Source organism: Mercenaria mercenaria, chromosome 1 (assembly GCF_021730395.1).
Source record: "Mercenaria mercenaria strain notata chromosome 1, MADL_Memer_1, whole genome shotgun sequence".
Classification (NCBI taxonomy): domain Eukaryota; kingdom Metazoa; phylum Mollusca; class Bivalvia; order Venerida; family Veneridae; genus Mercenaria; species Mercenaria mercenaria.
In genome coordinates, this window is record NC_069361.1 from 49,020,937 (window position 1) to 49,032,968 (window position 12,032).

The 12,032-nt window shown below is 36.2% G+C and overlaps 1 protein-coding gene across 1 annotated transcript; it reads left to right on the top strand.

The window, feature by feature from the left end:
• Positions 1-2,107: 2,107 nt before the first annotated feature.
• LOC128558155 (uncharacterized) lies at positions 2,108-11,559 on the top strand. Its single transcript, XM_053547014.1, has 2 exons — positions 2,108-3,273; positions 5,753-11,559. Exons 1-2 carry the CDS (start codon positions 2,271-2,273, stop codon positions 6,316-6,318), a joined length of 1,569 nt encoding a protein of 522 aa, XP_053402989.1. The 5' UTR covers positions 2,108-2,270; the 3' UTR covers positions 6,319-11,559.
• The last annotated feature ends 473 nt before the right edge of the window (positions 11,560-12,032 follow it).

Here is a 12,032-nt window from a genome sequence, read left to right on the forward strand (position 1 = left end):
AAAATTTGACCCCTGTTTTACCTTTGACCTCTTTGTGACATTGACTTTAAAGAGCGGACAGGCATTAACTACATATTGCCTATGTGTGTGTGAAGTTTGAGAGAGGTAGGTGTAATAGTATTCAAGTAATTGCAGGACCAAATTTATGAGGACACATATACAAACAGACCGGACAGACAGACTGTATGGTGACTCCCTTTCGTTTGAGAGTTATAATTATGAAGAAATATTATAGCAAGATAAACGTCGATATTTGATAAATAAGTCGGTTGCTAACAGGCATACAGTCTTTTTTACGAAAGTCGCAAACATTTGTACAGTACTGCAAACAAACATGCATACAGTCAGGACATCACACCGAATCTTCTTTCATTGGCGGTTATAAACAAATTGGAGGTTTTAGCAATGGTTTTATTAAATTTTACCAAACTAACATTGTTTCTTTATCCCCGAAACGGTCGGATTTATATGTAGATCGTTCTTCAAGCAAGAAAATATATACTTTTGACGCCAACAATGTGCAATTTCTAGAAAAAATCAGTGATCAATCGAGTTATTTTTGCTATAATTTTACCCGCAATCAGACTAACACATTCTATAAAGAAATAAATCATGTTCTGCTTCTAACGAAATATAAATATATGCACACCAACAAAGCATATTAATCATTTTAAAATAGTTTTTACTGACTTTGACTTTTAGCGGTCAGATTATAGTTAGTCGCAACAGGAAAAGGGGGAGTACAGTCGTTTATAGGGTGTGGGTGAAGGCAGTAACAAAACGTACTGAGAGCGTAAGAAAGCGTAGGAAAGCTTAGTAATACAAAATTCATGCAATAAATCATGGAACTCCGCACTTTTTTTTAAATCGCGGACATCGTGGCTGAGGCCACACTAAATTGATTACTTGGTCAACGGATTTCCCTCTTCATTTTTTTTTTTTCAAAATAAAAAAGAAATTGAACATCAGCTTCTACTCGCTTCAAAATTTTTCAAACTGATTTCAAAATTTCTGAGCGGGCCTTTTTCACTGTGTAGCAAGAGGGTTTCATAAAATTTAATACTTTTAATCATTATTGTCCATTAAAACACCAGGGACACATTTTTTAACCTCTGTTTTTGTTTCAACAACTGCAAAATTGACAGCATATATGACAGAACAGATTGTTTAAATAAACCTGGTAAAGGTCATTAGGAAGAGTTTTCGCGAGTTGTTTTCTTCTCAAGATGAACCAGCATCTCATTATTTAAAAAGTGTCATCAAATATTACATACGTGCTTTTTTCTACGTTTATTACAAATTATCCTATTAGCTATTCAGCAGGAAGGCAGTAGGTACTATTTACAAACTGCCAATTTTGCTAAATCTCTAAGGCGTAAAAAGACTCGGTTATATAGGGGTCATTCATAAATTGTCAATGTTAAACGTGCACATTGAACTTTTAATGATACACTACTGTATCATTTTATGAAAAGCGGCGTAATACTATGATCCTCACTTAAAATAATGAGTGTATATTGTCGTTGTTTATCTTTTTTAGTTACGTCAGTATTGTCAGTTTTATTTAGACTATTGAACAGTCATAATATTCATACTAGTATAATATTAAAAGGTGTAGATGCGTTGTTATATAACGATTATTACCTTTGTACCAAGAAATATATACTTGTTCATCACTCCTAAAGTCGCGCAATATTGCCGCTGCAGAACTCGCGCATATTTCTCCATACGAAACTTATAATCTATAAATATACCAAAGCATGTGATTTACGTCACAGTACTTATACACACTACAAATAATGGCAAAACTGAATACTATGTATCTTTACTTCTAACTGTATCCAAACAATAGTTTTGGATTGCGGATTATTGTATTTTTATTGTGACTAACAGGCTCCCCATTTGGATATTTTAGCGATCAGCCATTTTATTTGATTAGCATTTCACATTGAACGATAAATTAAAAAGCATAATATATACGTCACGAGCCAGTTTTATTTGTACTAAATCTGGGAAATATGTATGAGATATTTATTAAAGAACTAGTTCATGAAGATGCAACTTATTTACGTGTACTTGAATCTGTCTGTTAGTTCGGCCCATATACTGACTTTTTGTATATGTGTAGGATTCAAATAGGGATTAATTACTACTTACTCAATCCTTTATTTATTTACACCAAATGACCATAACAGAAAGCGAGTGTTTTACTGGTCAGTTGATTAATTCTAGGTGAATGGGATCGATGTTTAGAAAGAGAAGATATTGCAATGATGACAGATCTGATAAATCGTAATTATTTACCAGACAAGGAGCAGCTAAAGAGAACTTGCAAGGTATTTTCAAGAACTTCAATCGTAATTGGTATTATTACTACCAAAATCTGTGAAACCATTAAACGCAGAAATAATAACAAAGTCAAATGTGTTTGGGCAGCATTCGAACCTCACAATGAAAATCATATCGTATTTGTGATTGTAACGAAGAAGTCAAATACAGATTTAGACTTTAAACCAGAATATGACGTAAAATATCGTAAAGACGGCGATTTTAGTTCTGAGAGTAAGGAGGTAATTCTCCAAGAAAGCGATCGAGGTTTATTTCCAGAAGAGCATGAGATCATTAACATTCAAGAGTGTATTAATAAGTACACATCAAAACTGATGGAAAAACATTCTAATTTAACAATAATTTCAGCAAGTCTTTTAAAATGCAAGGGATATGGAACACAAAAATGCATAAAGGAGAGTAAAGCATGTATAGTTTTGCATGTACACATTAAGGGTCTGATACCTTTAAGGGAATCGGTGTTTCCAACACATTTAGATGGCTTCGAAGTAGATGTACGAGAGGGGTGTTTTCAGCTAGACTCTGGAAAAGGCCCGCATCATAAACATCAGAATGTGAAAATGGGATGCGGAATCAAAGCAAAAGAACGAGACGATTGTGGTACATTGGGTGGATTCCTTGAACATCCAAAATATGGTCTTTGTGCCTTAACATGTGCCCATTTATTCATTGACGAAACACCACCAGGAAACGTAAAGAAAACGTTCGATCAGGAGGGTATTGAATGCATGCAACCCTATCATGAGTATGGCAACACGGAGGGAAACAGATTTGGTATGCTAAAATTGATTTTTACGGGGGAGCGACGATCAGTCAGAGAATATCCCGTAAGCTTGGACTATGCATTGATTGCTGTCGACCAAAATCGAAAACCTTTAGACGGATCATTTCCATATGCCAAACCGGAAGAATGGTCAGATGCAGGTAAATTAGATTATTTTGCCTCGGTTATATAGTATTAACCTAAAATCCTATTAGTGTTTTTAGTCAATTAATATTCATAGTTGTCTGATTTTGGTGTAATAAACATCTGTGTGTCCCTGCTATTAACCATTTTTTATCAAAATGTTTCATGGGGTGGGCAACGTCTAAGATGTCGATGTTTTCTGTGAAAATAGTGATATTTTCGTAAAAATCAACAAAGTTCGTGTTTACTGCTCAGTTATTTTTATATCAGCGAACATTTATATTTTGTCTTATATTTCTCGTAAGCCTCATTTTAACTTAGAGGTTCACAAAAGTATGTACATTGGAAGGTACGTGAATAGCAACTATAAGTGCGAGTTTATTGCAAGATCATGGCGACCTGACTGAGACATGTTATAGAATAGCCAATAAAGCGTATTGGAAGACAAACAATACATATATTTACAGTCTTACAACAACTTGGGAAAATATGAAGTTGCCAAATTGATCCTATGGTGGTTTATTTCTGCCACAACTTAACCAATCAGTTTTCATAGAAAGTTTTGCGTTACGAATGGTGGGTATGTAAGATAAATATCTAGTAAGCGGAAACTCGAAATTTTTCATGAAAAAAAGAAAACAATCTTAAAGAAAAGTTTTGCTCTTAAGAGCCATAAACTGACAGCATACAATAAGTAGAAAACTAGAGTTTTTTCACGAAACTTTTTATCAACGAGAAAGTTTTCATATTATCTATCATTCAAAAATCTCAGATCAGTAGATATAAGGTCAATGTAATACCTGGAGGTCAAATATAAAATAGCTAAAATTCATGGTCGCTTCATATCATCTAACTCGCCGGGGAGATATTCATCAAATTAACATCAATCAGCGACGGACAGAGCACACAACTCAGGATACTAGGCCCAAGGTCAATGTTACTCTTGAGGATCAGAAGCCAATAGCTAAATAGTGTGTCCACTTTATATCTTCTGGAAAGGCACATGATGCGAATCACAAAATTCATTGCCAATGTCTTTTTTGTTTGTTTTGGGTTTAACGCCATTTTCAACAGTATAATGGCGGGCAGTTAACCTAACCAGTGTTCCTGGATACTGTACTAGTACAAACCTGTTCTCCACAAGTAACTGCCAACTTCCCCACTTGAATTATCAGAGGTGGAGGACGAATGATTACAGACACAGTGTCGTTTATCAAATCGATATAGAGATCATACGCCCCGTCCAGGGATCGAACTCGCGACCCAGTTGCCAAGGTCTGCCAATCTATATAATGTACAAATGTTTATATTCTTTTTTGCATATTTGGTCTCATTTTCAACCATGATACTATGTCTGCCCGTAGTATTCTATATTTTACGTTAACTGTAAGCATGCTATTTTTCTTTTCGGTGAAACTGGTTTTGTAATAGTAATCACCTTTTCATAGTGCTTGCAGAACAAACGCAGAAAAAGTCGGGGTTCTAATAATAATTATGTTTGATACAATATTACTGGAAAATGTCATCTTTAAATGAAGGAAACAGTAATAACAATACAAACAATTTCAGAAAGGTACTTCTTAGAAGTCTGCTGTGGCATTATGCTATGAGAAATTAAATTGTAATATATTATATGATTTGCTTTATGACTTTTTCTACTGTAAGTCTTACACATCAATTATTATATCAAATTGCATTTTTGGAATTGAATTGAATTGTAATTTTCATAATGTAAATCACACCGCACGCCAAATATGCTGCAACCACTTTAAGTCAGAGGGCGAAAATTTAGTGTTCTTGACTGTCTTAGACGTGTTTGGCATGCTATAAGGATTGAGACAATGGGGGTTCTGTACCCTATCAACTATTGATCTGAGTAACAGAACAGAATACAATGTAATATTGCACTCCTTTGACAAAAATCTAGAAAACTGTTGTGAGTATTCTAAGAAATATGGTATAATTTGGATCATCATATAGAAATAGATATTTAGTGCTCACAATTATGTGTTCCGTTTGAAATAAGAAAGTTTTCTAATGTTACTGCTTATAATATCTTATCCTTTGAAATAGAGTGTATAAAGGGGCCTCCGTGGCCGAGTGGTTAAAGTCGCTGACTTCAAATCACTTGCCCCTCATCGATGTGGGTTCGAGCCTCACTCGGAGCGTTGAATTCTTCATGTGAGGAAGCCATCCAGCTGGCTTACGGAAGGTCGGTGGTTCTACCCAGGTGCCCGCTCGTGATGAAATAATGCACGGAGGGGCACCTGGGGTCTTCCTCCACCATCAAAGCTGGAAAGTCGCCACTGTGTCGATGCGACGTTAAACCCAACAAAAAAAAAAGTGTATAAAGTACAGATTCATCACTGTGTTAACATCTCGAACAAACCAGTTGAACGGTGTTTGAATAATATGATTTCTGCATAGTTAAAGAATACATTTTAATGATCATTGTATAATTGTGACAAGTAAATCAATATGCATATTTTCCTATAGGATTCAAGAAATATCCACCCACTTTCGAAACAGGCAAAGTTATCGATTTTCATGAACTAATCCAAAAACGAAGCCGCCACAATGTTGTCAAATATGGTTCGACATCAATTCTGACTTGCGGAAAAATACCATGGAATGCAGGCCAATACAGAAGCATTGGCAATGAGAAGGTTTGGAAAAATCAGATCCAAATAAATGCAACAAAAAATGTAGCGGATGAGGTCTTTTCTAAAAGCGGAGATTCGGGAGCTTTAGTTTTCCACGCCGACGACGAAGATAACTTAACCGCTGTAGGACTGTTGGTTGGTGGTAACGGCGATCTAGGATTTTCACTTGCTACACCAATATGCGATATTCTTGCAGATATCAACATACAGAATCTGAAAAGATTCAATGTCCAAGATGATTCCAATAACGGGATTATATATCCGTCAAACTCTACAGTCACTACACCAGAAAATAGCTCTTTCGACCATTGTTGTAGAAAGCTCTTTGCTCCAATTATATCATTGTGGCGGCGTTTATTTCCAGAACAAGAAAGAAAACCTAAACTTAAACGAGACTGATTTTACATAGATAAGGCAAAATGGTATCGCATGACATTTATGATGTCTTATCTGAAGCTCTTTTGCTCGTATCTGTAATGTTATTTTCTTGTCATAAAAGTTGGTACAGGTTTTCCAGTAAATATTACTTCCTTAGATTTTCGGACAAACTACTGTTGATCATAAACGTGGACAAATGAATTTTCAGAACCTAAATCACTTCAATTGTACTTTAAGCGTTAAGGTATTTAACTTATGTAAACATTAATTCTAACATGGCTCGATTTGATTTCTAGTTAAAACAAAGAAGAAAATCTAGTTCTGAATATCCTGCGATAAACAACGGTTGACGCGCGGACCGGTAAGAGAGCATTATGACGTCAATTATGACGTCATATTGCCGCCTTACGTCCGATACATTACTCCTCGCGTAAATGAAGTCCAGCATAATATTTATAAAAATATATTAATTAGCATGTCAGAATGAAAACAACCAAGGCCTTCTTGTGATTTATCGTCTTATTTACTAGGGTTCGTCGTTCAGATGCTTCAGTATTTAACCACTCGGGCCTCGTGGTTCAATTCCTACGCATCTAAACACTGAACCCCGGTAAATCAGACGATAAACCACTCGAAGGCCTTGATTATTTGTTAATTAAAATGACTCATTCTATAATTATCAAATGGCGAGGTGTATTCTATGTTGCAAAAGTTGTGTGTGTTTCTGATGGCATGGATTGAAAACAACGTGGCAAGTAGGTGCCAGTTTTCAATTACACAGAGATAATATAAAAAAATAACCTATCCATACATGTCCTTTACACAAAAACGTACGAGGTAGGGGGGCTGAAACAAGTCGGTGGGTAAATAAAACTGTCCGTCTGACTACCAGTAAAATATCTGTCATTGACTCGGTACACTGTGTAAACATACATTAAAGAGTTGCTGCTAGTTAAGTATTGTCGAGATACTCACTAAAAGGGCGATAACTTTATTAGCTCACCTGTCACTTAGTGACAAAGTGAGCTTTTGTGACCGCTTAATGTCCGTCGTGCGTCGTCCGTCGTGCGTCGTGTGTCAAAATTTGTAAAAAAGATACTCACACCAAACTTCACAGGAATGATCCTTGGGTTGCCTCCTTCCGAAATTGCCCAAAGAATTTAATTCCTTGCAGAACTGTGGTTGCCACGGCAACCGAAAGGAAAAACTTTGAAAATTTTCTTGTTAGAAACTGTTAGCCGGATATAAAAATGATATCTATGTGACCTTCTACCAAAATTGCCTAAGCCATTCTGTTTCGGTAAAACACATGGCCGCCGGGGGCCGGGGCTTATTTTCCGTATATGGCTATATTGTAAATTTCAAAAATCTTCTTCAAAACCACTGGACAAATTTACTCTAAACTTCACAGAAATGATCCTTCGGTGCCTCCCTATCAAAATTTCCCAAAGAATTGAAATCCATGCAGAACTCTGTTTGCCATGGCAACCGAAAGGAAAAACTTTAAAAATATTCTTGTCCAACACCACAGTAGCTAGGGCTTTGATATTTGGTATATGGCATCATCTAATGGTCTTCTAACAAGTTAGTTCAAATTATCTTCCTAGGGTCAAATATGGCCCCACCCTGGGCGTCATATGGTCTACATAGACTTACATACGAAAAACTTTGAAATTCTTCTTGTCCAAAACCACAGAGCTTAGGGCTTTGATATTTCTTATGTAATATCATCCAGTGGTCCTCTACTGAGATTGTTCAATTTATCCCCTAGGGTTAAATATGGCCCGCCACGGGGTCAAATTAATTGTTTATAAAGACTTATATAGGGAATAACTTTGAAAATCCTTCTGTTCAAAACCATAGGGCCTAGGGCTTTGATATTTGGTATGTAGCATCATCAAATAGTCCTCTACAAGGTTTGTTCAAAGTATCCCCCCTAGGATCAAAAGTATCTCCCTAGGATCAAGGTATGGCCCCGCCCCAAGTGTCATATGGTTGATATAGACTTATATGTGGAAAATCTTTGAAACTCTTCTTGTCCAAAACCGCAGGGCTTAGGGCTTTGATATTTAGTATGTAGCATCGTCTATTGGTCCTTTACCAAGTTTTTTCAAATTATCCCCCTAGGGTCAAATATTGCCCCGCCCAGGCCGGGGTCACATGGTTTAGATAGACTTGTATAGGAAAAACTTTAGAAATCTTCTTATGTGAAACTACTAGACCTAGGCCTTTGATGTTTTGAATGCAGCATTGCCTTATGGTTCTCTACCAAGATTGTTCAAATTATTACCCTGGGGTGAAAAAAGTCCCTTCCCTTAGGGTTTACAGTTTTACATTATATTTATATGGGAAAAACTTAAAAAATCTTCTAATATGAAACTGGAAGGCCTAGGCTTTTGATATTTGGTATGTCGCAATGCCTAGTGGTCCTCTGTACCAAGATTATTCAAATTATGCCCCTTAGTCGAAAAGAGGCCCCACCCAGGGAGTCCCAAGTTTTACATATATAAGAAAAAAATAAAAATAATCTAGGCCGAAGGCCTTTCATATTTGGTATGTATCATTGCCTAGTTGATTTCTAACAAGAATTTTGAATTATGCCCGGCCCCTGGGGTGAAAAGAGGCCCTGCTCCAACCTACTTTCTTGTTTTGTAAAATACAGCCTTGAAATTTGGGTGGCATGTACAGTTTTGCACACTGATCTTAAACTGACTTTCAGTGACCATAAATGTGACCTACTGACCTACTTTAATATTTTAGCATCTGTTTGACATTTGATTTATATAGCTCATATTGATCAGGTGAGCGATCCAGGGTCATAATGACCCTCTTGTTATTATTCACGACAGAATGAAGGTCATTGTACTTTTCAGTTTCTGTTATTGACATATGTCGTTATAGCAAAAATCATTCAATTTCATTTATTTGATTCCCTGCAGTTTTCATAAATAACAAAAAGAATATCAAAAATTAAGTAGAGTTAAACAATAAAAGTTATGTTTAGAATGTCTATTTGCTGTAAGAACTCTTAAGTCTACATGAAATTCCAGTGTTATATCTTGACTATCGGTAGATCTATCTTTTTTAAAAAATGACACATTTTAAGTGAAAAAGAGCTATTATTTTATCAAAATAAAACATGAATTTAATGATTTGATGGATAAACTTGCAAAATGAACCTAAAGGCTTTTTGTAAAGTTTCAGTCCATTCATATGTTTCAGAAATGTTGAAGGAAATGTCAATTCTCGGACATTTTCTGAGTTCAAAATCATTAATGGAGAATAATTAGCTAAAACAAGACTCAAAAGTTCTTGACCTGGTGTATGACATAGTGAGCATTTTAATACACAACAGAGTTGTTGTAAAAATAAATACATGCTCCTAAATACATGTTTGATATTTAGCATGCACTTTTTTCATCAATATGCTGTTTAAATATTTATGTAAAATTTTAGGCCATGACGTTTTGTAAATTTACATAGATCTTGAAAAAATCTCCCTTGTTTTCTGTTTTGCTATTTTATTTCATGTGTGGCCAGACCTGACCATTGAAAATAATTTATTAAAGATATTTAGAGATATTTTTCATGTCTGTAATTTAACTGTCACCTTAATGATTTCATTTTTAGTTATATTGAATTTTGTAGATTTTTTAGAAGACATGATCTCTTGTATTTCTTTAAAAATGACCCTAAAATGTCCTGTGAAGACCCGATGTGGCGGCCTATTGAATATTTTTGGGAAATTTGTGTCATTTATATGTCATTTTTGACACTTAATTTGAATCATTATTTGTATTTTGAAATGTACTGATAAGATGTAATGTTCTCATAAGTTTATGTTTGTGTAATTGGTTTTTGATAATTCTTCATATTTCTTGCATTTGTTGAGAAAGGTTATACATATTTGGGAAAATGTCATTGAACAATCAGATTTCAACATTTTTTGGTACTTTTCTGTAAATATGGGCTTATCAGTTATTTCTTTGCGAGTCTAATTCATACTTTGGACATTTCACTTCTTCCAGGACTAGGAAGTATTGAAAATTAAGTGCAAATTTTAAGAACATTGGACTTTATTAGTCCCCTACTGGTTGAAAACCAGTTTCGGGGACTATAGGAATGCGCTTTTCCGTCATTCCGTCCATCCGACTGTCCGTCCGTCCGTCCGCAATTTCGTGTCCGGTCCATAACTCTATCATCCATGAAGGGATTTTAATATTACTTGGCATAAATGTTCCCAATGATGAGGCGACGTGTCTTGCGCAAAACCCGGACCCCTAGCTCAAAGGTCAAGGTCACACTTGGAGGTCAAAGGTCAACAGGGCTTTTTTAATGTCCGGTCCATAACTCTCCTATCCATGAAGGGATTTTAATATTACTTGGCACAAATGTTCCCCATGATGAGATGACGTGTCATGCGGAAAACCTGGACCACTAGCTTAAAGGTCAAGGTCACAATTGGAGGTCAAAGGTCAACAGGGCTTTTTTCCTGTCCGGTCCATAACTCTCCTATCCATGAAGGGATTTTAATATTACTTGGTACAAATGTACCTCATAATAAGACGATGTGCCTTGCGCAACTTTCAGACCCCTAGCTCAAAGGTCAAGGTCACACTTAGCAGTCAAATGTTAACATAGCATGAACAAAGTCTGTTTCGTGTCCGGTCCATAACTCTGACATTCATTAAGGGATTTTAATATCACTTGGCACAAGTGTTTCCCATGATGAGACAACGTGTCATGCGCAAATTCCGGACCCCTAGCTCAAAGGTCAAGGTCACAATTGGGGGTCAAAGGTCAACAGAGTTTCTTTCCTGTCCGTCATTAACTCTGCCATCCATGAAGGGATTTTAATATTACTTGGCACAAATGTTTCCCATGATGAGACAACATGTCATGCGCAAAGCCCAGACCCTTAGCTCAAAGGTCAAGGTCACAATTGGAGGTCAAAGGTCAATAAGGTTTTTTTCCTGTCCGATCCAGAACTCTGTCATCCATCAAGGGATTACAATATTACTTGGCATAAATGTTCCCCATGACGAGACGATGTGTCATGCGCAACACCCAGTACCCTAAGTACCCTAGCTAAAAGGTCAAGGTCAAACTTTGAGATCAAAGGTCAAGAGGATTTTTTCTTGTTCGGTCTATAACTTTGTCATGCAAAACAGGATTTAGATATCAGTTGGCACAAATATTCCCCTGGATGAGACAACATGTCATGCGCAAAACCCAGGCCCAAGGTCTAATGTCAAGGTCACACTTAGAGACCAAAGATCAGACACAAGAATGACTTTGTCTGGGGCATTTCTTCTTCATGCATGGAGGGATTGTGATGTAACTTGGCACAAATGTTCACCAACATAAGACGGATTGTCATGCATAAGAACCACGTCCCTAGGTCTAAGGTCAAGGTCATATTTAGAGGTCAAAGGTCAAATTCAAGAATGACTTTGTACGGAGCATTTCTTCTTCATGCATTGAGGGATTTTGATGTAACTTGGACCAAATGTTCACCACCATGAGTCACCCTTATTTTTAGAACTACATCCCTTTGTTGTTACTATAAATTTATTTTATTGTAACTTTTTTATTACTGGCGGCAGAGAAAAATCGAGTCCACTTTTCTGTAGTACAACATGCATGTTACATCCCATTTTTAGGTGTATTTTGACCTATCTCTACCTGGTAAAGAGTTTCTTATGGACTTATATTATATTTTTTTTCTTTTTTAG